This window comes from Polypterus senegalus, chromosome 9 (assembly GCF_016835505.1).
Source record: "Polypterus senegalus isolate Bchr_013 chromosome 9, ASM1683550v1, whole genome shotgun sequence".
NCBI classification, from domain to species: domain Eukaryota; kingdom Metazoa; phylum Chordata; class Cladistia; order Polypteriformes; family Polypteridae; genus Polypterus; species Polypterus senegalus.
In genome coordinates, this window is record NC_053162.1 from 39,485,146 (window position 1) to 39,511,017 (window position 25,872).

General features: G+C 40.4%; 1 protein-coding gene across 1 annotated transcript in view; it reads left to right on the forward strand.

The window, feature by feature from the left end:
* atp6v0d1 (ATPase H+ transporting V0 subunit d1) overlaps positions 1–13,675 on the forward strand; it is a 53,555-nt gene extending 39,880 nt beyond the window's left edge. Inside the window, 2 exon segments of the mRNA XM_039762948.1 lie at positions 10,627–10,704; positions 11,184–13,675. Coding sequence (XP_039618882.1) covers positions 10,627–10,704; positions 11,184–11,345 — 240 coding nt within the window. The 3' untranslated portion in view covers positions 11,346–13,675.
* Positions 13,676–25,872: the final 12,197 nt, after the last annotated feature.

Sequence of the window (25,872 nt, forward strand, 5' to 3'; positions counted from 1 at the left end):
ATGAAGTGAAGCCGCGAAAGTCGAAGCACGATATAGCGAGGGATTACTGTATACATACATACATACATACTAATATATATATATATACTAGCCAACCCGCGGAGTAGCATACGCCGCATAATCAGGCCGCTTTTTAAATGATTTTTAAGCACAGAGGAAAAAATAAACATTTGAAAAATCTGTAATTTAATAAACCACCAAGAAAAGTAACATTGCAACAATGCACGCTAGGAACCTACATACAATTGTCCGTTACTGAAAACCGGAGGAGCGCCGTCGCGCTTTCTCCTTCCAAAGCGAAGGACGGGGTTAAACAGGGCTCGTTCAGTACGCACTGCCCGCTTATGTGCCCGCCCCCAACTCCCTACCTGAATCGCTTTCGTCTGTGTACAGTCCACACGCACCTGTGAGTCACATTGACTGTTAATTTTCCAAACACCGCCTCAGTCGGTTTCCACGTTGATTTTTCATTGTTCTTTGCGATCCCGGCTGCTTTTTTTTAATATATAATCCACCAAGTCACCCGACCATGGGGGGCTTTACAAAGGGCAGGGACGTAATCAGTGCGAGCATATGACCCGCACGTACTGGGAATTTCTCGTCCGTGGGTGTTTTGTTACGGGAAAATGGTTCCAGGGATTAGAACATAAGTAGGCAAAGAATCAGAGAGAAGAGGTCCAATACTTCTATTTTATTTACTTAATCAATTATAACATTTAAATACATATGAATGGGTTATAGAAATAAAGAGACAAACTTATACTTACAATAACATACATACATACAGTAACATACATCAAAAGACCCAGAGCCATCATCCCAGACCAGTAGACTGAGGGGGCCCGCTTGTCAGTCTTGTCAAAGGACCAACCCATTTAGCCTTTCATTTACCGGGCGGTGCGCGCTGTCCCCACGGTTGAGCCTCCAAAGAAACTGAGGGCGGAACCTTCCCTTATATACTAATTGAGCGTCCTTGCCCAAAGCGGCTTACGTGTAAGCAGTGTATACAGAAGTGATTAGTTTCAGCACACACACCTTTCCACGGGACGCGGTGTTGTTTTGCACTTGGTCCTGATGATGACGACACCTGGTACCAGGAGGCACACAAAAATAAGAATTGCGTAGTGAAGCCCCTTGAAGTGAAAAACAAGTCAGCATGCCCCTTTATCCTGACGGAGACGGCGTCTGGTACCAAAAGGCACACAAAAATAGTGAAGCCCCTCGAAGTGAAAAACAAGTCAGCATAACCCTCTGGCCATATTCCCAGTACTTTTCCTTCTTGAGGCTGGTTTTTGCGCTGAGCGACCAACGCCCATCTGCTCTCTTGATCCCCCCCTCTCTTTAGAAAAATCCTTCCATTACAGTGGGGAACAATTGGAAGCCACGGTCTCCATCACGAATGGGGTTCAACGGCTTACCCACGCTGGGTAGACACCCGGTTGACTGCCCGGCGGGTCATGGGAATGACGCCGCCGGATCGCCTGTTGTGGGGCCTGCATTAGTGAAGCAGGTGAGATGGTAATGAAACAGAGGCACAGGGCTTATTGGTTTTTAAAGACTGCTTCCTTTATTGGGTTTTAATCAATGCACGGAACGAACCAACACACAATTGTCCGTGCGGCGCTCAGGGTGGAACAGGAGGAGAGGAGAAGGACATCCACTCCGCTCCCTCCGTCATGCTAGTCTGCTGGTTTCTCGTTCAGTATACACTGCCTGCTCATGTGCCCACCTCCAACTCGTCACTCGAGTCTTTGTACAGTCCAGATGCACCTGTGACTCACGTAGACTTTTCATTGCTCTGTGCGGTTTTGGCTGCCTTTCTATATATAATCCACCAAGACACCCGACCACGGTGGGAGGGGGGTGTATACAAAGTGCAGGAGTATCTAAGAAGACGCATGTTTGTCGCGGATGCGAATTGCTGTATGTAGCGTGTAAAACAGTTTGCTATAGTGAACGCGGTCGTGCGTCGTAACCGAAAACTCGTTTTTTAAAGACTGATCACTTCATTGTGTTTTAACCTCAGTTGTAAAGGAACGTTTTAAGGATCTCATGGGATACCCCTCGCAAAAAGTTTTACACGCATATGGTGATTCACCTCCGCGAGAAACATGCCTCTATTAACAGTCAACATGGGTCGGAGCTGCATGTGACCTCTACGACAGACGAATATAAATGACGCCGGTTTTTCTGTGTCGTTGCGTCCGAGTTGGTGGGCGTGGCTCTGTGAGTTATCGTCGTATCCAATGGTCTTGGAGTTGGTGGACGTAGCTTCTTCCTGCGTGCGCCATAGGTGTCTCACTTCTCGGCGGCTTAGTGAATCCACGCCCCTTCCGGCGTGCTTTCCATGGTTGTCTTGCCTTAGTGAATTATATATATATAGATACACATACATACATACCGGGTAGGATTCAAAAGTAATGAGCCTTTGTTCAAAAAGACAAATTTATTGAACAAATCGGTACAACTAATTAATAGTCTTCAAAATAGGCACCTCCTGCATCAATACACTTTTGTAGGCGGCTTTTCCATGAGTCGAAGGCGTCCACGTTGGCCTGTTCTGGGATGGTTGCAAGGGCTGCCTTGACATTTGCTTGGATGTCCTAGATCGAGTCGAAGCGTTTTCCTCTCAGGGCCGATTTTAAGCGCGGAAACAAGAAGAAGTCAGAAGGCGACACGTCCGGACTGTAGGGAGGCTGGGGGACCACTGGAACATTCACCCGGGCCAGGTAGGCGCTCACGATAAAGGCGGTGTGGCTGGGCGCGTTAATCGTGGTGAAGCTTCCAGCTGTCCTTGATGTCACTTCGCTTCTGTGCGACGCTCCTTTTCAGCCTTTTCAGGACTTCCAAGTAGTAAGCAGCATTCACGGTCTGTCCTTGCGGGACAAACTCGTAGTGGATGATCCCCTTCACTCCGAAGAACTTGATCGCGTACCGTTGCTCTAATGAACTTTCCATTCCACCGTGTAACTCACTACCGCACAGGGGTTCCCGTCTAGGCCGATCCTACCGCTCCGAAAGCTCGGAGAGGTAGGAGCTCCGTATGCGTTGTGAAGCCAACACCCACCATCGCTGGCAAGTGGGGCGCGCGGCGAGGTACGTTATCTATACTAATAAAAGGCAAAGCCCTCACTCACTCACTGACTCACTCACTGACTCATCACTAATTCTCCAACTTCCCGTGTGGGTGGAAGGCTGAAATTTGGCAGGTTGATTCCTTACAGCTTCCTTACAAAAGTTGGGCAGGTTTTATATTCTACGCGTAATGGTCATAACTGGAAGCAGTTTTTCTCCATTTACTGTAATGGAGATGAGCTTCAACGCCGTGGGGGCGGAGTTTCGTGTGACATCATCACGCCTCCCACGTAATCACGCAGTACATAGAAAACCAGGAAGACCTCAAAAAAGCGCTCAAGAAAACATGCATTATATAATTGAGAAGGCAGCTAAACAATAAGAAGCGAAGCGAGTGACATATACAACCATATTCATGAGTTCTGCTACTCGAAACAAAGCACGATGTAAACCCTACACTTTAAATTAAGTTCATAGACAGGCTGCCGCTGGCGTTTGTAATTTAGTGCCTGCCCATATAAGGCCGTCCGTCAGCGGCAATCCAATAGCAAACTGCCACGGGTAAATATTCACGGGTGAAGGACTGTGCTTATGGAGAGGAAGATGAGATGGTCAGGGTGGTGTTTGACACAAACTCAGCGAAACTGCGAGAGAAAGTTTTAAGTGCCAGGACTAAGGTAACATTAAATACAGCCATGGACATAGCAGGAGATGGCACCAGCACAGCTGGGAACCTTCGATGCATGTACACCGAGTGGCTCACGGAACTGACGCAGTGCACAGATAAAAGGCAACAGTTCCAAAGAGCTGAACAAAACCAATTACACAATTGAAAAGGCAGCAAAAATATGAAGCGCTCTACATACAAGCATATTCATAAATCCAACTACTGCGGAAACAAAGCACACGTTGGAAAAAGTCAATGTCCCGCTAAAGGAAGACAGTGTAAAAAACCCGTGCATGCAGTGTGTCAGGTCTCAGATAAAGAAGAAGACGAGCTGTTTATTGATGCAGTAAGAAACGAATCGATGAATGAAACCTGTCATCTTTACAACGATTGACAAACACGGAATGTAACTTGAACACAACACATCCTACAAATACGAACCTGATTGAAAGAAATAATGATAATCAAATCCTTGATGACAGCAACACTCAGTAACACTCACAAAACAAATACTGTATATTGACAGTCATGTTACGCTTATTTTTAAAATGTTCCCTTTTCTTTTCTACCTTTTTAACACACTACTTCTCGCTGATACGCTGGTATATATATATATATATATATATATATATATCCCGCTCTACATACTCGAATAATGGATACTTTATTCGCCATCAATGATTGTTTTGGTAAAGCCATACTCAGTGTATTCATTAGATGAACGGTAAAAAGTAAGGCGAGGGAGGATGACTATTGAGGCATGCAGGCTGTAGTGCGCGTCAACTCTATCTGAATTGTGCGATCACATTTGAAAAAATATATCTTTTCAAGTTCTATTTAGTCCATATGTGTCAAACTCAAGGGCCGGGCCACATCCGCCCGGCGTGTAATTATATCCGGCCCGCGAGATCATTTTATATACTGTATTATTGTTATTAAAGCCCGGTATATGAAGCGCTGGTAACACAATAAACTACAGATCCCATAATGCAGCGCTTCAGCTGCCTTGCCAACACTAACGCGTTAATCAAGTCTACCTTATGATGCTGCAAGTTATTGCGAAGCTAGAGTTATTGCGCACTGAGTTTGCACGGCGCTTTGGTGACTTTGAAGAACAAAAAAAGTCCGTCTACATGCGGCTCGAACCTTGTGCATGTTTGGTAGCACATATCTGTGTGAGAAGCTCTTCTCAGTGATAAAGACTAACAAAACAGCACACAGGAGTCGCCTCACTGATGAGCACCTGCAATCCATCCTGAGAATCTCCACAACACAGAACCTCACACCAAACAGAAACGAACTTGTGGCCAAAAAAAGATGCCAGGCGTCCAGCTCTAAAATGACATATGAGCAAAGACAACTGAATGATTTGATTTGTTATTGCACGTAAGAGCGGGAGTCAACCGTTTTAACAAACAGTGTATTGCACTGTACGAAATAGCTGTGTGTGTATATATGTAGATATGTATGTATATGTATATATATGTGTGTATATATGTGTGTGTATGTATGTATATGTGTGTGTATATATGTAGATATATATGTATGTATAGATATGTATATATATATATGTTTATGTGTGTGTGTGTAAATATATATATAATATATGACAACAACACTCATCACTCACAACAGTGACAAAACAATTACATTGACAATCAGGTTACGTTATTTTCAAAATGTTTCCTTTTCTTTTCATTGCTTCTTTAACACACTACTTCTCCGCTGCGAAGCGCGGGTATTTTGCTAGTATATATATAATCTCCATCCATCCATTTTCTAACCCGCTGAATCCGAATAGGGTCACAAGGGTCCGCTGGAGCCAATCCCAGCCAACACAGGGCACAAGGCAGGAACCAATCCTGGGCAGGGTGCCAACCCACCGCAGGACACACACAAGCACACCCACACACCAATCACACACTAGGGCCATATATATATACACATATATACACACACACACACAGTGGGTACGGAAAGTATTTAGACCCCCTTCAATTTTTCACTCTTTGTTATATTGCAGCCATTTGCTAAAATCATTTAAATTTAATTTTTTCCCTCATTAATTTACACAAAGCACCCCATATTGACAGACAAAAAAAAGAATTTTTGAAATTGTTGCAGATTTATTAAAAAAGAAAAACTGAAATATCACATGGTCCCAAGTATTCAGACCCTTTGCTCAGTATTTAGTAGAAACACCCTTTTGAGCTAATACAGCCATGAGTCTTCTTGGCAAAGATGCAACAAGTTTTTCACACCTGGATTTGGGGATCCTCTGCCATTCCTCCTTGCAAATCCTCTCCAGTTCTGTCAGGTTGGATGGTAAACGTTGGTGGACAGCCATTTTTAGGTCTTTCCAGAGATTCTCAATTGGGTTTAAGTCTGGGCTCTGGCTGGGCCATTCAAGAACAGTCACAGAGTTGTTGTGCAGCCACTCCTGCGTTATTTTAGCTGTGTGCTTAGGGTCATTGTCTTGTTGGAAGGTAAACCTTCGGCCCAGTCTGAGGTCCTTAGCACTCTGGAGAAGGTTTTTGTCCAGGATATCCCTGTACTTGGCCGCATTCATCTTTCCTTTGATTGCAACCAGTCGTCCTGTCCCTGCAGCTGAAAAACACCCCCACCGCCATGCTTCACTGTGGGGACTGTATTGGACAAGTGATGAGCAGTGCCTGGTTGTCTCCACACATACCGCTTAGATTTAAGGCCAAAAAGTTCTGTCTTGGAGTTTGCTAAAAGACACCTGAAGGACTCTGAGATGGTGAGAAATAAGATTTTCTGGTCTGATGAGTCCAAGATAGAACTTTTTGGCCTTAATACTAAGCGGTATATGTGTATATATATATATATATATATATGTGTATATGTATGTATATATATGTGTGTATGTATATGTATATACATATATATACAGTCATGTGAAAACATTAGGACACCCTTTGAAAGCATGTGGTTTTTTGTAACATTTTTAATAAATGGTTATTTCATCTCCGTTTCAACAATACAGAGAGATTAAAGTAATCCAACTAAACAAAGAAAACTGAAGAAAAGTCTTTTCAAGATCTTCTGTAAATGTCATTCTACAAAAATGCCTATTCTAACTGAGGAAAAGATAGGACACCCTCACATGTATTCCCTCTTAAATTGGCTCAGATCTCACACAGGTATATCACACCAGGTGCACATAATTAGTAGATCGTTACTCTGCATGTTGAATGAGGCTTGCCCTATTTAAACCTCAGACATTTAGTTTGGTGTGCTCCTGACTGTTGAAGTGAGAGTGAGCACCATGGTGAGAACAAAAGAGCTGTCAGAGGACTTCAGAAAAAGATTGTAGCAGCCTATGAGTCTGGGAAGGGATTTAAAAGATCTCAAAAGATTTTGAAATCAGCCATTCCACTGTCCGGAAGATAGTCTACAAGTGGAGGGCTTTCAAAACAACTGCCAACATGCCCAGGACTGGTCGCCCCAGCAAGTTCACCCCAAGAGCAGACCGCAAGATGCTAAAAGAGGTCTCCAAAACCCTAAAGTGTCATCTCGAGAACTACAGCAGGCTCTGGCTACTGTTGATGTAGAAGTACATGCCTCTACAATCAGAAAGAGACTGTACAAGTTTAACTTGCATGGGAGGTGTGCAAGGAGGAAACCTTTGCTTTCCAAGAGAAACATCGAGGCCAGACTGACATTTGCCAGAGATAAAGTTGACAAAGACCAGGACTTCTGGAATAATGTTCTTTGGACAGATGAGTCCAAAATTGAATTATTTGGACACAACAGCAGAGGACATGTTTGGCGTAAACCAAACACAGCATTCCAAGAAAAGAACCTCATACCAACTGTGAAGCATGGAGGTGGAAGTGTCATGGTTTGGGGCTGCTTTGCTGCAGCAGGACCTGGTCAGCTCACCATCATAGAATCCACGATGAATTCTACTGTGTATCAGAAGGTGCTTGAAGAACATGTGAGACCATCAGTTAGAAAATTAAAGCTGAAGCGGAACTGGACCATGCAACATGACAATGACCCAAAACATACTAGTAAATCAACCAAAGATTGGCTGAAAAAGAAGAAATGGAGAGTCCTGGAATGGCCAAGTCAAAGTCCAGATTTGAATCCCATTGAGATGCTGTGGGTGACTTGAAAAGGGCTGTATGCAAGAAACCCCTCAAACATCTCACAGCTGAAAAAGTTCTGCATTGAGGAGTGGGGTAAAATTTCCTCAGACCGATGTCGAAGACTGGTAGATGGCTACAAGAACCGTCTCACTGCAGTTATTTCAGCCAAAGGAGGTAACACTCGCTATTAGGGGCAAGGGTGTCCTATCTTTTCCTCAGTTAGAATAGGCATTTTTGTAGAATGACATTTACAGAAGATCTTGAAAAGACTTTTCCTCAGTTTTCTTTGTTTAGTTGGATTACTTTAATCTCTGTATTGTTGAAACGGAGATGAAATAACCATTTATTAAAAATGTTACAAAAAACCACATGCTTTCAAAGGGTGTCCTAATATTTTCACATGACTGTATATACACATATATATATATACACATAGAGATCTGTCCATGCTCGGAAGCCATCAAACCTGAATGAACTAGAGATGTTTTGTAAAGAGGAATGGTCCAAAATACCTTCAACCACAATCCAGACTCTCATTGGCACCTACAGGAAGCGTTTAGAGGCTGTAATTTCTGCAAAAGGCGGATCTACTAAATATTGATTTCATTTCTTTTTTGTGGTGCCCAAATTTATGCACCTGCCTGATTTTGTTTGAACAATTATTGCACACTTTCTGTAAATCCAATAAACTTCATTTCACTTCTCAGATATTACTGTGTGTGTCTCCTATATGATATATTTAACTGACATTTTTTATCATAACAACCAACGATTTATACAGGAAAATAATGACTATTAACAAGGTTGCCCAAACTTTTGCATCCCACTGTATGTTATTTTATATATATATATATATATATATATATATATATATATATATATATATATATATATACACACAGTGGAGGAAATAATTATTTGACCCCTCACTGATTTTGTAAGTTTGTCCAATGACAAAGAAATGAAAAGTCTCAGAACAGTATCATTTCAATGGTAGGTTTATTTCAACAGTGGCAGATTGCACATCAAAAGGAAAATCGAAAAAATAACTTTAAATAAAAGATAGAAATTGAAAATAAACTCATGAAACAGGCCTGGACAAAAATGATGGTACCCCTAGAAAATAATGTGACCAAAGGGACATGTTAATCCAAGGTGTGTCCACTAATTAGCATCACAGGTGTCTACAATCTTGTAATCAGTCAGTGGACCTATATATAGGGCTCCAGGTAGTCACTGTGTTGTTTGGTGACATGGTGTGTACCACACTCAACATGGACCAGAGGAAGCGAAGGAAAGAGTTGTCTCAGGAGATTAGAAAGAAAATTATAGACAAGCATGTCAAAGGTAAAGGCTATAAGACCATCTCAAAGCAGCTTGATGTTCCTGTGACTACAGTTGCACATATTATTCAGAAATTTAAGATCCATGGGACTGTAGCCAACCTCCCTGGACGTGGCCGCAGGAGGAAAATTGATGACAAATCAAAGAGACGGATAATACGAATGGTAACAAAAGAGCCCAGAAAAACTTCTAAAGAGATCCAAGGTGAACTTCAAGCTCAAGGAACATCAGTGTCAGATCGCACCATCCGTCGTCGTTTGAGCCAAAGTGGACTTCATGGGAGACGACCAAGGAGGACACCATTGTTGAAAACAAATCATAAAAAAGCCAGACTGGAATTTGCCAAACTACATGTGGACAAGCCACAAAGATTCTGGGAGAATGTCCTATGGACAGATGAGACAAAAATTTGAACTTTTTGCCAAGGCACATCAGCTCTATGTTCACAGACGGAAAAATGAAGCATATCAAGAAAAGAACACTGTCCCTTCTGTGAAACATGGAGGAGGCTCTGTTATGTTCTAGGGCTGCTTTGCTGCATCTGGCACAGGGTGTCTTGAATCTGTGCAGGGTACAATGAAATCTCAAGGCTATCAAGGGATTCTAGAGAGAAATGTGCTGGCCAGTGTCAGAAAGCTTGGTCTCAGTCGCAGGTCATGGGTCTTGCAACAGGACAATGACCCAAAACACACAGCTAAAAACACCCAAGAATGGCTAAGAGGAAAACATTGGACTATTCTAAAGTGGCCTTCTATGAGCCCTGACCTCAATCCTATTGAGCATCTTTGGAAAGAGCTGAAACATGCCATCTGGAAAAGGCACCCTTCAAACCTGAGACAACTGGAGCAGTTTGCTCATGAGGAGTGGGCCATAATACCTGCTGAGAAGTGCAGAAGTCTCATTGACAGTTACAGGAATCGTTTGATTGCAGTGATTGCCTCAAAAGGTTGTGCAACAAAATATTAAGTTAGGGGTACCATCATTTTTGTCCAGGCCTGTTTCATGAGTTTATTTTTTTAAATAATTCTGTTGAAGCATGGTTGAAAATCAATGTCTGACTTTCATTGGTTAAATTTCATAGAATTTTTATTTATTATTACTTTTGTCAGATTAAAGTTATTTCTGTGACCATTTTGAGTTTTTCTTTCATTGACTGAAGGGTACCAACAATTTTGTCCACGTGTATGTATATGTATGTATATATGTATATGTGTATGTGTATATGTGTGTATATGTATACGTATATGTATGTATATATATATATATGTGTGTATATCTCTGTGTATGTGATTATTTATACAGTATAAAGTATTTTAATTTGTATTAATTATTTTTATGATGTTAATTATTTTGTTTATTTGTATGTATGTATAATATATCGTCTGCGCTGGTTATATTAGTGGTAATTTGTCATTTTGTCTTTAGGAGTACAAGTTGCTGTTTGAAGGAGCTGGCAGCAATCCAGGTGATAAAACATTGGAAGACAGGTTCTTTGAGCATGAGGTGAGGAGTTTTGTGAAAATAAACAAATAGATTCATAACACCTTTTCAGATCAGGTTAGGTGAATTGGCAGTGTTAAATGTTACCCAAGGAGTGGGGTATGTGTGAGAGACTACGACAGGCTGGCATTCTCTCCAGGGATTGCTCCTACTTTGCACAGGATGCTTTGCAGGGATTGATGCCCACTTCCCCTTAACTAAGCCCTGGACAAGCGGGTTAATAAAATGGATGGATGGATTGCTTTTCAGGTTTCTTCATTGAACTAATATGTAAGATACATTATTACTTATGTTAAATGTACTATACAGTTCAGAAAATAACTTTAATTCTTTTACCTTATGTGTAAACAGTTTATTAGCTATGCATATGTATTTATAAGTAGATTTCTAGTGGAAACTCTTACTAATATGTTTAAGCTTAGTAAAATCTCAATAATATAGTATGCCGGTATGCTGAGTGTTCTCTTTTTGTCTTTATTTAGGTGAAGCTGAATAAGCTTGCATTTCTGAACCAATTTCACTTCAGTGTATTCTATGCCTATGTGAAGCTGAAAGAGCAAGAGTGCAGAAACATTGTGTGGATAGCAGAGTGCATTGCTCAGAGACACCGAGCAAAGATTGACAACTACATTCCTATTTTTTAACTACTGCAGTAGAAAGTGGATTTTTACCATTCTTGTTTAATTGGCACAAGAGTGGTTGAAGTCAGAACAAAAGCAGAACTGGGTATTGTTATGTAGGTAATTCTCATAATTTTAAATGAGTTGCTGTTCTTTTATATGTTTAATCTTATTTAAAGGGGATAAAAAAAAACCTTTAAATGTTCTGCAATTGTTTCAGTTCAGTCAGAGGGCCCTAAGCTGCGTGGGTGGGTGTGTGTGTGTGTGGATACACCAAACTTCCTAGGTGTCAATCTGGAGATTAAATCAAAGTCTCTGTGGTTTTTTTATATAGTAGTTTGTTTTTTTTCTGGAGAAAAAACAGAGAATTGCACAAAGAAAATCTTTTGAAGTCTTTAAACAGGCAATTTGTGTTGCTAATGGATAATTGTGTGGTGATCTAAAATGTAACAAAATCATTTAAGTTTGCTAGTGTGACCAGACTTTTATCAGTCAGGATTTTATATGAGATATTTTGATGGCGAAGGGATGTACTACATTAACTGTTCATTCAAATTAAGACGGATATTGCTTAGTTGAGTTTGGCCTTAGTACCTTGAGTTGTAGACTCACCCTTCTTAAAATAAAAAAGCATTAAATATGCAATGCTGATGGAAACAAGTGGAATTTTAAGTACTCAAGTCCCTCTTTTTCTGTATAACAATCATGTTTTTTATTGATTATTGTAAGCACCATGCAAATAAGTATCTCTATTTTCTAGACCATGGATGCCAAAGCATTTTAGCCACAGAGACATAATAATTAGAAATAAACTTCATTAAGTAGATTCTGATGGTCGTGGACCCTCCCACCCACTCTGTTTTGATGTGGCGCATGATAGCTCAGTCCACACTGACCTTTCAGTCTCCAGCCAGACGCCAACATGTCACTACTCTAAATCTACGACACACACATGCTTGCACATTACTTGTGTTTGAGGAGTCTTGGTTCTCTGCAACTCAGTTTTTTTTCTGTGTTACTCAGTAGCGCGTATATGGTGAAATTACAAAAATGAAATTTCATTGGTGAACTTCTGTAAATTGTAGCAATGATATGAACTGTAAAGGCCATGGAATGGGAAAGTTAAAAATTGTGGAGCCTTTGATATCGATATGTTTGATTGATAGGCACCTATGCAAGTTGTGTATGGGATCTGACCTAATGAACAGCATTGCAGTGCAAGTTAATGCCTTTAATTTTGTTCAGATGATTCTTTACATGTTTTTTTTTAATTTGATGAAAACAAGACCAGATTATTTTATTTGAACCAGGTGCAGAGAGTCTACTCTATATAAATGAATATTGTAATACCATTTTTCTTTTTGGGGAAATTGTTTCTATAAATTCTCAGCATACCAGAGTACTTTGCCTCAAATTTTAAAAGGTGCTGAATGATCACTGTTCTGGGATAGTTTTATGTTTTATGCATGTGTCATTTCAAATTGCTGTTTCCTGCACTCACTGTATACTGTTTACAGTCTAATTTTTGTGTTTGTGATGTGTGTCTAAATGGGACCATTTGCATTATCTTTAACCTTTCCAGTAGAAGACATTTTTTGTTTGGTATTGTTACTTCTAATGCTAAAAATATTAATTGCACAGACAAAGCCAATGTTTATATAAATCTATATTAAACCCAGAGCAGCTCCAAAAAAAAAAAATACCTGAACCATTGTAGATTCTGTTAAAGACAACCATATTGAAGGTGTTTCAGATGGTTCTGTAAAAGGTGAGTGAGGGAAGAAATTAATGGCATGGCCTCAGGGAATGTATGTAAATTATATGGAATAGACGGAAAAGTTTTCACTAAAAGATATTAGTCTTTCAAGTTGTATGTCAATGACATAACAGTATTTATGTGCAAATATAAATCACTAATAAAATGATGGTGTACTTGAAATACACTTTAGCAGACTGGAAGAACCCATGTTCTGCTGCTGTTAAAAATGTCTGATTAGCTAAAATAGTTCAGACTTTTGTCATGAGTTGGTCCAGTTCTATGATGAATTCTGTACATGGAATCCTCTGTCTAGGAGTGACTTGAACATGCTTTGTGTTTTGCCTTCGTTGCCCTTGTAAAATTGTAGCTTTTTGAACAATAAGTTTTAATTATTTAAAAGGAAACTTTATTAAAATGTAATAAGAGATTATTATAGTAACTATGTTATGACTCTTCATGAGAACTATGTGGTGTACATATTCAGATTTAAATTGCATCAGCCTAGTGACAGATGGTCTTTTTATTCCTTATTTGTCAATATATGGCATTTGACTTTAATGTGACAATAAATATATAACTGATGTGAAGAATAAGAGTACAGATTCTGGTTGTCCTTAATTGATTTTACATTCTGTTTTATGTAGGCTGTTTCTTGCTAGATTTATACAGTGTTTAAATGATATTCATAGCATGATTTTGGTAAGGATATTCTTATATTTTAGAGAAACCTTTGCACAGGATGCTCTTTCAAAAGCCTGCAAACCGGTAAGGAAATCATCAGCAGTATATCACTTTTCAAAGGGGTCTGCTGCATGGCACAGAAAAGGTAAATTCATCAAGCAGCACAGTCAGTCTTTTAATCATAAAATTATTTTATGAATGTAATTTAAGTTGTGTGGCCTCATCTGATGATTGCTGTGCAATTGATCTCCCACTTATAGCAAGTACAAGAGAAAATCAAAAGAACAGCTATGGTATTTGTGTGTAGTGCTCTCCACAGAGGATTCGCTCAAAGCATTATGCAACCCACTGAACACACAAAAAACAAGTTAATAAAATGCAGATTTTAAAAAATAAATATACAGCATTCTGCATATGCTGAAATCTTGATGAGAATTTAGAAAGACAAAAGAATGTACAGTCATACATAAATATATAATTCTGTGTTTTATTTACAAAATTATTCTTTATACATCTGTCTTTTGTATATATACAGTATGTGTGAGCATAGATGGTTATATAACCCAGTGTTTACGTGAATGTTTGGCAGATTTTGTTCACATTGAGTGTGTTTAGTTGCACACACAAAGCCCTGATAAGATGAGTAACCTAGTTAAAGCAGAAACCTGCTTTCTTAACAAACCGATTTTCAAGTATGAGTCCACTTATGGAGTTCTCCCATGACAAAATGCTTTAACACTAGAATTACCAGAGCCTACGAAAAAACTCATAATTCCGTCCCACCTTAAATCGCTTCTTAAATCCCTTCACACCTCTCTGCCACCGTCCTTTGTCTTCTAAATGTGCTGATAAAGAGAAGCTAGGAGCAGCCGGCTATTCCATCCCCCCACCAATTTAGAACGTGCACGAACTTCTCCCAGCTCATGCCTTGATTGAGTTTTAGAGTGGAAATAATAGATCGTTATTTGGAACACACGCATTTCATGTTTGTTCCATTTCTACGGTAATCTGTGTCAACACATTGTTAAAACAGAAACGTTTTTTATATTCTAGTAGTAGATGACAAAATGTAGGCATAAACTATATAATGTATGAAGCCTGAAGTCCAAATAGCAAAGAAACATTTTCATAAAAGGTTCAAACATAACACAACAATTGCGCTGTTATTCAAAAATATAACTGCAGAAACAAAAAGCCGCTTTAACATGCGACATTGACAGCAGTTTATTATAACTCCTTCCGTGGTGCAATGGAATCAGTTCTTGCCTTGGAATCAAAAGGTCGCGAGTTCGATCCTGCACCGCTCCGTTTTGAGAAGTAAACTGCTCTTAGTCTTACTATTTTAGAATAAAAGCATACATTTGATTTCAGTCTGTAACAGCCGGTGCAATTTATGATCCTTGTAAAGGTTAGCTTTTTTTTTTTTTATTCACTTTTCATTCTCTCAGTCGCGTTCAGAATCAATCCATACAACCCCATCTGACACATCTGTTTTCACTAAAGACGCGATATAGCTCTGCAGTGTACCACGATGCATACTAACGTAACCCCCAGGGTTCTGACACACAACCGCTAACGAAGCTTCCTTCTTCGTATCTCACCGTCACTTGATTTTCTTTTTATTCAGTTTTATTGAGTGTTCCTTCCAGTCCCCGCATGTTGCTGTATGCTGTTTCTTTTGTACTCCTGGACATGCAGAGGAGAGAATGGTAAAGAGCAGTAACTTCGGCGCTATATGCAATCATCAGACACTCCCCATCTGCCCGTTGTTTTGCTATACTTTCACACCAACTTATGTTCCTGTGTTTGAGCATGCTCAAACGGGCATGCTCAAAAAATACACGTGTAATGCCACGAAAAGTGCACAGACACTTCATTTCAAACAAAACAAGTGCACTTTTATTCAAGACTACCTGTATAACCAAGAAAAAGAAAGCAAGTTACAGTAGGCGATTGATACGACAGCTTGCATGGTGCAATGCTAAGAAGTGCTGATTTTCATTCCGTGCTATATAAAATCATCACATTCAAATATTAAGTTCCCACACACCCAAGGACCGTCCTTCCTACATTTACGACACGTGTACTTGTTGCCGTGCACACAACTCTCTGTGCTATGGTTCCTATTACACTGAATGAGCACCTGACACTGTACTTTCTTCCCTGGGGAAGGTCCCGCATCAGAGAATTTTCAGTTCCTGCATAAATTCACACCCAATCTGACGCTGTTCGTTTTCAAATAATATTGCATTAGTGCGATTATATTTTCATATATATTGTCTCTTTCTTTCAGGTGTGTAATAGAAACCACAGCATAGAGAGAAGTGTGTACACTGCTTCTTACAGGAAAAGGCGATGGAAAAAGTGCACTTGAATAAAAGTACACTTTGTTATACTTTTACACCAATATATGTTCCTGTGTTTGAACGACACAGGCAGATGGGGAGTGTCTGATGATTGCATATAGCGCCGAAGTTACTGCTCTTTACCATTCTTTCCTCTGCATGTCCTGGAGTACAAAAGAAACAGCATACAGCAACATGCGGGGACTGGCAGGAACACTCAATAAAACTGAATAAAAAGAAAATCAAGTGACGGTGAGATACGAAGAAGCAGCTTCGCCAGCGTTTGTGTGTCAGAACCTGGTGGGGGGTGTTAGTATGCATCGTGGTACACTGCAGAGCTATAGCGCGTCTTTAGTGAAAACAGCCGTGTCAGATGGGGTTGTATGGATTGATTCTGAACGTGACTGAGAGAATGAAAAGTGAATTAAAAAAAAAGCTAACCTTTACAAGGATCATAAATTGCACCGGATGTTACAGACTGAAATCAAATGTATGCTTTTATTCTAACATTGTAAGACTAATAGCTGTTTACTTCTCAAAATGGAGTGGCGCAGGATCGAACTCGGGACCTTTTGATTCCCAAGCTGGAACTGATTATTTTGAACCACGGAGAAAGTTACAATAAACGGCTGTCAATGTCGCATGTTAAGGCGGCTTTTTGTTTCTGCAGTTATATTTTTGAATAAAAGTGCAATTGTGTTATTCTTGTGAAAATGTTTCTTTGCTATTTGGACTTCAGGCTTCATACATTATATAGTTTATGCCTACATTTTGTCATCTACTACTAGAATATAAAAAACGTTTCTGTTTTAACAATGTGTTTACACAGATTACTGTAGAAACGGAACAGACATGAAATGCGTGTGTTCCAAATAACGATCTATTATTTCCACTCTAAAACTCCACTTCACTCCCAGATACTCAATCAAGGCCTGAGCTGAGAGAAGTTTGTGCACGTTCTAAATTGGTGGGGGGGATGGAATGGCCGGCTGCTTCTAGCTTCTCTTTATCAGCACATTTAGAAGACAAAGGACGCTGGCGGAGAGGTGTGAAGGAATTTAAGAAGCAATTTAAGGTGGGACGGAATTACGAGTTTTTTCGTAGGCTCTGGTAATTCTAGTGTTAATGTCATAATGCGCTACAGAATGATTATTCATCAGTGGCCACTGTCAAACCAAAAACAAGCGCAGAGCCTGTGTTTCCTGAGATTGTGTTGCTAAGTTTAGCACGCTACGTTCAGCTCATCAACATAAATTTAGTGATTTCTGAAATATTGAGACAGATTATTTTAACCAGAAGGAGGAATAATGTGATCACCTGAGCATTGGCCTCAGGACACTGATCTTTGTGAACACTTCCACCATTTTCTACCTGTGGCTGTGGGGTGCATGTGCAACACTAAGACCTGGGCAGGCTATGAAATCTTTAACTGCCTGAGGGTTTACATGGCCAAATAACCTGGTTACTCTTGGAGAAGTATTCTCAGAGACCAATATACTGGTTCTTATAACAAAAATTGTGGCAATTGTTGAAGCTGAATTTTCTGTGAATAACAGGTTATTAAAGCATATGTAAATACACTCATTGGTACAGTATGTACAGGGTGCGCACAAAGTCAGTATACCCCTGTCTTTAGGAGCATTTACAGGAATAACCATGACAATTTGGTTCCTGTGGACATCAGCCCAAGTCTTCCCGGTATTTCAAGGTGTGTTTCCGACATCCTGTTTGGTGCTGCCACCTGCTGCCGCTCAAGAAATCGCAACAACGTGGCAGTCACTCCAAGAAAAAAGGGATGGGTGACATAAGTGTTTTCATGATCGAGGAGCGTTTGGTGGCCATTGTGTGGGTTCATGAGTGGCCTGTTACTAGGAAATCGATCAAAAATGTCATGGATGACTTTGTTGTGCGTTTTGGGAAGGCATCACCGACAAAGAGGACATTGTGGCAGTGGGAGAAGAAGGCTTTTGCAACGGGCAGTGTCCGAGATGCGCCGTGAAGTGGAAGACCATCCACAAGGCATGAAATATGTGCAGATGTGGCAGAGTCTGCCCAACAATCCCCAATAAAATACTCTCGTAAATGTGCTGCTGAGTTGGGAATAGCGGAATTGACAATGCGAAAACACATCAAACAGGACTTGCAAATGAAATGTTGGCATCCATTGCACGTTAACGAGTTATCAGATGCTGACTTGGACAGACGTCAGGAAGCTTGTGATCTGATGCTGCACCAATTTCCAACAAATGCTGAGAGGGAAAAGGTTATGTTCTCTGACGAGTGCGCGATGTATCGCAGCTCCCGCAATCGAAACGTATTTTTCTGGGGAAAAGAAAATCCACATTTCTTTGAAGAAATCGAGCATAACCCACCACATGTGATGATCTAGGCCGGAATGACAGCACAGTATTTGTTTGGCCCTTATTTTTTTGATGGTTCTGTTAACCAAATCAATTATCTGGAAATGCTGAATGGCTGGCTCATCCCGCAACTGAGAAACCAGGGCGTCCTTGACACTGTTTGGTTTCAAGAAGATGGGGCACCTTCCCATTTAGAAATCACTGTGCGTGATCGCCTCAACGAAGTTTTTGGGAATCATTGGATCGGACGAGGATCAAACAACAATCCCGCTCCTCTTCCGTGGCCTCTGAGAAGCCCTGATCTCACAACTCCAGATAATGCACTCTGGGGGTTTATCAAAGAAGACGTGCGGAAGTGCCGTTTTTCATCGAACGATGAACTGAAACATGCGGTTCGCGCAGCGTTCCAGAAAGTCACCCTGCAAATGTTGCAGAACATGAGCAGGAGAACCTGGCGGCCCATTCGGCTATGCAGAGATCATGGAGGGACCCATACAGATGTTTTGTATTCCTAAGAGTTAACCTTTAGCTTTCAACATCCTACAAAAGATAGGGGTATATGGACTTTGTGCGCACCCTGTAGTTCATGCTGGGGATTCTATCATAGACATGTGAGTCATTACTGGTGTGTTTGAGTTTGTGGATCACTTTCAAATGTAAGCCCTCTAATCTTTGCCCAATATCTATTTGATCAGTATGCTCCTTACAGTGACCAAATGTTTTTTAGTTTACCTGGCTTGGAGGCCTAATACTGAGCAGTGATTGCTTAATTACTTTGTAGCTCATGTCTACTAGCTTCTTAACCAATAAAAAATTATAAAGGAAACAGCTAAAGCCAGAGGATGTGTTTAGCATTTGGTAAGTATAATAAATAGACGTACTGTGCATATTTGTTTCTAATAATGACCCTCACACAGGCAGTCATTTGCTGTGGTTATTATTTCCTAGTTATGTTAAAGACAGTAGTAACCCACAAGAGCATTTATTGCATTCATTATGGAGTAGGTAAGTAATGATTTAGACATGCGCTTGACATAATTGTACACTGAAATAAATTGCCTTCATTTTTAGGGTAAAATTTGTACAGTGGCAATTAAAAATCTAAATTTGGCCAGCTGAGTAAGGATATGGTTCACTGACCAAGCCCTCTGGTGTAAAGTGAAATGAGCAGCTTGGGCACATTCTTAAGGTGAATGTCAGTTACTCAATCCATGTCATAGTACTTGGCACAGACACCATGGATAATTGAGAGACAAGTCAGAGTCCCATTCAGCGATAATACGCAAAACGCCGCCCAGGAATATTCTGTTGTATACAATCGCTTTGGTCTCACGCCAGATGTCGATGCCATTTTGGAGGTTGATTGCTCTTCTCTACTCACACATGCGCAGGAAGTCGAGGTCAAATCAATGAAGCCAACTTTCCTTCTAGCAAAGAGAGTCAAACTAAAAAGTAACAGTTTTGTCACCATTTACAGTGTCTTCTACCCCTGAATTTTGACAAAAGTCAACATACGCCCTGAAAGAGTTAATCATGTTCAGACTGTTCAAGGGATAAACACGGGTATGTACTTCACTTGCTAAAGTTAATATGTACCTCTTTGATTAGGAACTCACTGGAGACCTGAACCATTAACCAAACCCAAATAGCTGGCAACCTGAATTTGAGACTAAATTGTGAATTGCCACCCACAGTCCAAAGACATGCTGATTAGGTGAATTGGCGATGTTGCCAATGGAATATTCCTGCCTTGCACCCAATGTTTACTGGGATAGGCTCCAGCTTCCCTGTGATCCTACTCAAACCCAAAATGGGCTACAGGTTTTAAAGCTCAAAAAATACATTTTTAAATGCACAAAAATGTCATTCAGGGGAGAAAGATGACCATAAACCTCTAGCTCAATAAAAAAATGATGAGCAAAGAATCTCTATAAATAGAGTTTATACATACAGTGCATCTGGAAAGTATTCACAGGGCATCACTTTTTCCACATTTTGTTATGTTACAGCCTTATTCCAAAATGGATTAAATTAATTTTTTCCTCAGAATTCTACACACAATGTAGACATAATGACAACGTGAATTGTAAAAAATAAAAAGTAAAAATAAAAAAACTGAGAAATCACATGTACATAAGTATTCACAGCCTTTGCTCAATACTTTGTCGATGCACCTTTGGCAGCAATTACAGCCTCAAGTCTTTTTGAATATGATGCCACCAGCTTGGCACACCTATCCTCGGCCAGTTTCACCCATTCCTCTTTGCAGCACCTCTCAAGCTCCATCAGGTTGGATGGGAAGCGTCGGTGCACAGCCATTTTAAGATCTCTCCAGAGATGTTCAAGTCTGGGCTCTGGCTGGGCCACTCAAGGACATTCACAGAGTTGTCCTGAAGCCACTCCTTTGATATCTTGGCTGTGTGCTTATGGTCGTTGTCCTGCTGAAAGATGAACCGTCACCCCAGTCTGAGGTCAAGAGCGCTCTGGAGCAGGTTTTCATCCAGGATGTCTCTGTACATTGCTGCAGTCATCTTTCCCTTTATCCTGACTAGTCTCCCAGTTCCTGCTGCTGAAAAATATCCCCACAGCATGATGCTGCCACCACCATGCTTCAGTGTAGGGATGGTATTGGCCTGGTGATGGGCGGTGCCTGGTTTCCTCCGAACGTGATCCCTGACATTCAATCAATCAATCAATCAACATTTATTTATATAGCACATATTCATACAAAAAATGTAGCTCAAAGTGCTTTACAAAATGAATAGAGAAATAGAAGACACAATAAAAGATAAACATAAGTCAACATTAATTAACATAGAATAAGAGTAAGGTCCGATGGCCAGGGTGGACAGAAAAACAAGAAAAACTCCAAAGGCTGGAGAAAAAATAAAATCTGTAGGGGTTCCAGACCAAGAGACCGCCCAGTCCCCTCTGGGCAATCTACCTAACATTAGTCAAACAGTCCTCTTTGTATTTAGGGTTTTCACACCAAGGAGTTCAATCTTTGTTTCATCAGACCAGAGAATTTTGTTTCTCATGGTCTGAGAGTCCATCAGGTGCCTTTTGACAAACTCCGGGCGGGCTGCCATGTGCCTTTTACTAAGGAGTGGCTGATTGGTGGATTGCTGCAGAAATGGTTGTCCTTCTGGAAGGTTCTCCTCTCTCCACAGAGGACCTCTGGAGCTCTGACAGAGTGACCATCGGGTTCTTGGTCACCTCCCTGACTAAGGCCCTTCTCCCCCGATTGCTCAGTTTAGATGGCCGGCCAGCTCTAGGAAGAGTCCTGGTGGTTTTGAACTTCTTCCACTTATGGATGATGGAGGCCACTGTGCTCATTGGGACCTTCAAAGCAGCAGAATTTTTTCTGTAACCTTCCCCAGATTTGTGCCTCGAGACAATCCTGTCTCGGAGGTCTACAGACAATTCCTTTGACTTCATGCTTGGTTTGTGCTCTGACATGAACTGTCAACTGTGGGACCTTCTATAGACAGGTGTGTGCCTTTCCAAATCATGTCCAATCAACTGAATTTACCACAGGTGGACTCCAATTAAGCTGCAGAAACATCTCAAGGATGATCAGGGGAAACAGGATGCACCTGAGCTCAATTTGGAGCTTCATGGCAAAGGCTGTGAATACTTACGTACATGTGCTTTCTCAATTTTTTTATTTTTAATAAATTTGCAAAAATCTCAAGTAAACTTTTTTCACGTTGTCATTATGGGGTGTTGTGTAGAATTCTGAGGAAAAAAATGAATTTGATCCATTTTTGGAATAAGGCTGTAACATAACAAAATGTGGAAAAAGTAATGCGCTGTGAATACTTTCCGGATGCACTGTATATAAAAAAATAGAGAATAAAGCAGGAAAAAGCAAGGCCTAAAAAAGACAATACAAGACAAGTTAAAATGGAAATTCAGAAACAAAATAATAAAAAAAAAAACAGGCAAAAAGCACTTCATGACAATCGATGAGCACAGCTTGAAATAAATAGACTGATGGTGGCCTTCAACAGTGACATCAGAGCCTGTTAGGGTGCCACCCCACAAAACACAAGTAACAAGAAAATACACAAAACATAAATATTAAATGATAAATTCAGATATCAATTTTAACAAAATTTACATAATTCAAAAGCAGCATTAAATATCCATTAAATTTAAATTAAACATAAGCCAGGGAACACATAATAGCAGCCTCCACAGGCCCAAAATTGGCAAAAGGCTTTTACATAACAAATGTCCACAAAAAAGGGACAGAGGAAACCATAGAAGCTCTGGCCCAAGCTCAAACAAGATGTTGCTTCTTTAGTGAACAAATCAGAAAATCACAAAGCAGACACGGCACCTTAGATCAAACACAGGTGTGAGAAGAATGGAAATCCAAGCATCAAAAAGTAACCCAAAACAAAAACAGGAATAAAAAAGATTGTTTTTACTGTCACTTCTCCATGCAGATTTCAGTTCCCCAGCAGTATAATCAGGTGCCCCTGCCTGCACACAGGAGACAGGGCACGTAACAAACGACTTAACCAATACATTTGAACCAGGAAATGGCCCTGGCTGAACCTTGACTTGTGTCTTGGTAACCTCGTGCCATCATTGTTCCCACAGGGCCACTCCGACTGGTGATGTGCTCTTTGCACTGGAGTGTTGTGACTTTCTTGACCTTCTGCAGTGTGCTACTTTCTTCTTAAGGTTACAGTCTCTGCTGATTTCAGTGCACCTCCAAAGAACATTCACAGCTGTCTTTCTGTAAATTTAGAGACAGTCATCTTTATCTCCACCCCCTTACTTGTAGCTTTCTTGATTCCTTCAGTTCACATACAGGTGACGGTCATAAAATTAGAATATCATGACAAAGTTGATTTATTTCAAAAAGTGAAACTTGTATATTTGATTCATTCATTACACACAGACTGATGTATTTCAAATGTTTATTTCTTTTAATTTTGATGATTATAACTGACAACTAACGAAAGTCCCAAATTCAGTATCTCTGAAAATTAGAATATCAATTAAGACCAATGCAAGTGGGATTTTAGCAGTAATGACCTGGCCAACTCCCTGCGTGGAATGTTCTCCCGTTTGAACATGAAAAATCCAAAGACATGCAGGTTAGGTGGATTGGCACAAAATTGGCCCTAGTGTGCTTGTGTGTGGGTGTTTGCTGTGTCCTGCGGTGGGTTGGCCCCCTGCCCGGGATTGTTTCCTGCCTGTGCCCTGTGTTGGCTGGGATTGCAAGACCCCGTGCCCTATTCGGATTCAGCGGGTTAGATAATGGATGGATGGATTAAGACCAATGCAAAAAAAGGATTTTTAGAAATGTTGGCCAACTGAAAGGTTTGAACATGAAAAGTATGAGCATGTACAGCACTCAGTATTTAGTTGGGGCTCCTTTGGCCTGGATTACTGCAGCAATGCGGCGATCAGTCTGTGGCACTGCTCAGGTGTTATGAGAGCCCATGTTGCTCTGATAGTGCAGCCTTCTCCTCTGCTGTAGTTGATGTGCTACTCTTATGGTGACATGGGGCTTCAACTTCTCTCTTGGATCTTATCCATGTGTTGCATTCAAGGGGACACCTATGGCTGTAAAGTTTCCTCCTGTCTCTCACTGGAGGAACATATGACCGCCAGTGTACACTAGAAGGTGTGGAGGTCCAAACTAGATGTGCTTTTCCTTGATACACCTGCTTACTTTATGGTTAGGTTTAGAGTTATCTGACTCAACTAATGTGTATGGCTACACTCTGGATAAGAATGGAGTTGTGGAGTGAGTGAGATAAACAAGCTTTTGTGGAGGCGACTGTTCCAGAAGTACCTACTAATGGTGGGCATTTTGATTCACTTCACTGATTTGATCCATTCAACCTACCCATTTAGGTGAATTTATTCTTTTGATTCATTAGATTTACTTGTTTCATTTATAGGATTAGAGACTAGTACATATATGGAGGCAAGGGTGCTTGAGTCCCCTCTGATTGCATCTCAAATAAATAACTGGTACATTATTTTGTACACAGTGTATGTATGTATATAATTTGTATATACTTAACATCAGAATGATTCATATGACATTATCTTGATTCTGTACAATAACACATTTAAGATACCACTTTAAATAAAGATGTTACGTTAAAGAATCACAAGTGAATGAGAATTAAGCATCTAATTCTTGGGTATTGATTCTGTACCAATGGGAAGGTTACATCCTGGCTACATAAACTTGTTTATTCCATTTATGAATTAAATGACTAGGAATTGTGAGACTCATTCATGTATCAAATGAACAAGAAGTGTGTGACTCGTTCTCGGGTAATGATCCAGTTTGAACTCAAAAGAATCGGTGAATAAGATATGCTCTAGGATGTCAATGAGCTGAAAAACGTGTGTGCTAAAGTAAATTTGAAAGCAAATAATATTGCTATGAAGTTAAATTTTGCGTGACCAGTTTGTTGAATGTACAAAAGTAACATATCATGTTTATAAACCCAGTTTAAAGCAATTCCGTTAACAAATTATACAAAACAAACAATACATTCTAATAAATGTATTGTTACTGTCAGGGCCGGCACCCCCATTAAGGCGAATTAGGCATTCTCTTAGGGTGCAGATCATAAGACAGGGAAAAACCTAGCCACATGGGTTAGCTACCGAACAGTGGGTATGATGAACGACAGAGTATCAATGAAAGGTCTCTTTTGCAGATGATGGTTTAGTTCAGACCAGAAATACAATGAGACAGACAGGCAATACTTTCATAAAATGTCCTCAGGTCTGTGGTTATCACACCCAATTTGCCTATTTTTGATTGTTGTCTGTGTGAATAAATGAGCTTCTGCAGGTCGCAAATGATGTATTTTGGGCTATTTTTCACCCCCAAAAAAAAGAATTATACTAATTTGTCATCCATCTCGCAGCCCTTCCCAGACTATTTGTTCTAAAATCCCAGCCCCACCCGGTTGTGTGTTGGAATACAGTATACCCATTCACACTCTGAAATACCTCAAAGGGGTGGTACTTGTGCTTTGGTATGTGTCTTAACCGCTAACTTTGACGCCCCCCACCCCCTTTTCCGGTGTGTCATTTTGTCTACCTCATGCATTGGGATTTTCTGGGGCAAATTTCCTATTTGTAAGCAGTCATTGTGCTGTAATGATTAGTAACATGACAGTGCCAATTTCACGAGCAGGCTGACGGTACCACGCATGCGCTTTACTGAATCGATTCGTCCGTGCAAGTTCAGTAGTTGTCAATATTCCATTACAGCAAGCGCAACAGGTTTACCTGGAGGCTTTTTTTGTTTCACGGAACGCAGTCAACTCGGGTGTTGTGTTATTCCCAGCTCCGACATACGAAGTAAATGAAACGCGTCATATGTTTCAAATACAGAGGCCTAACCAATGGGA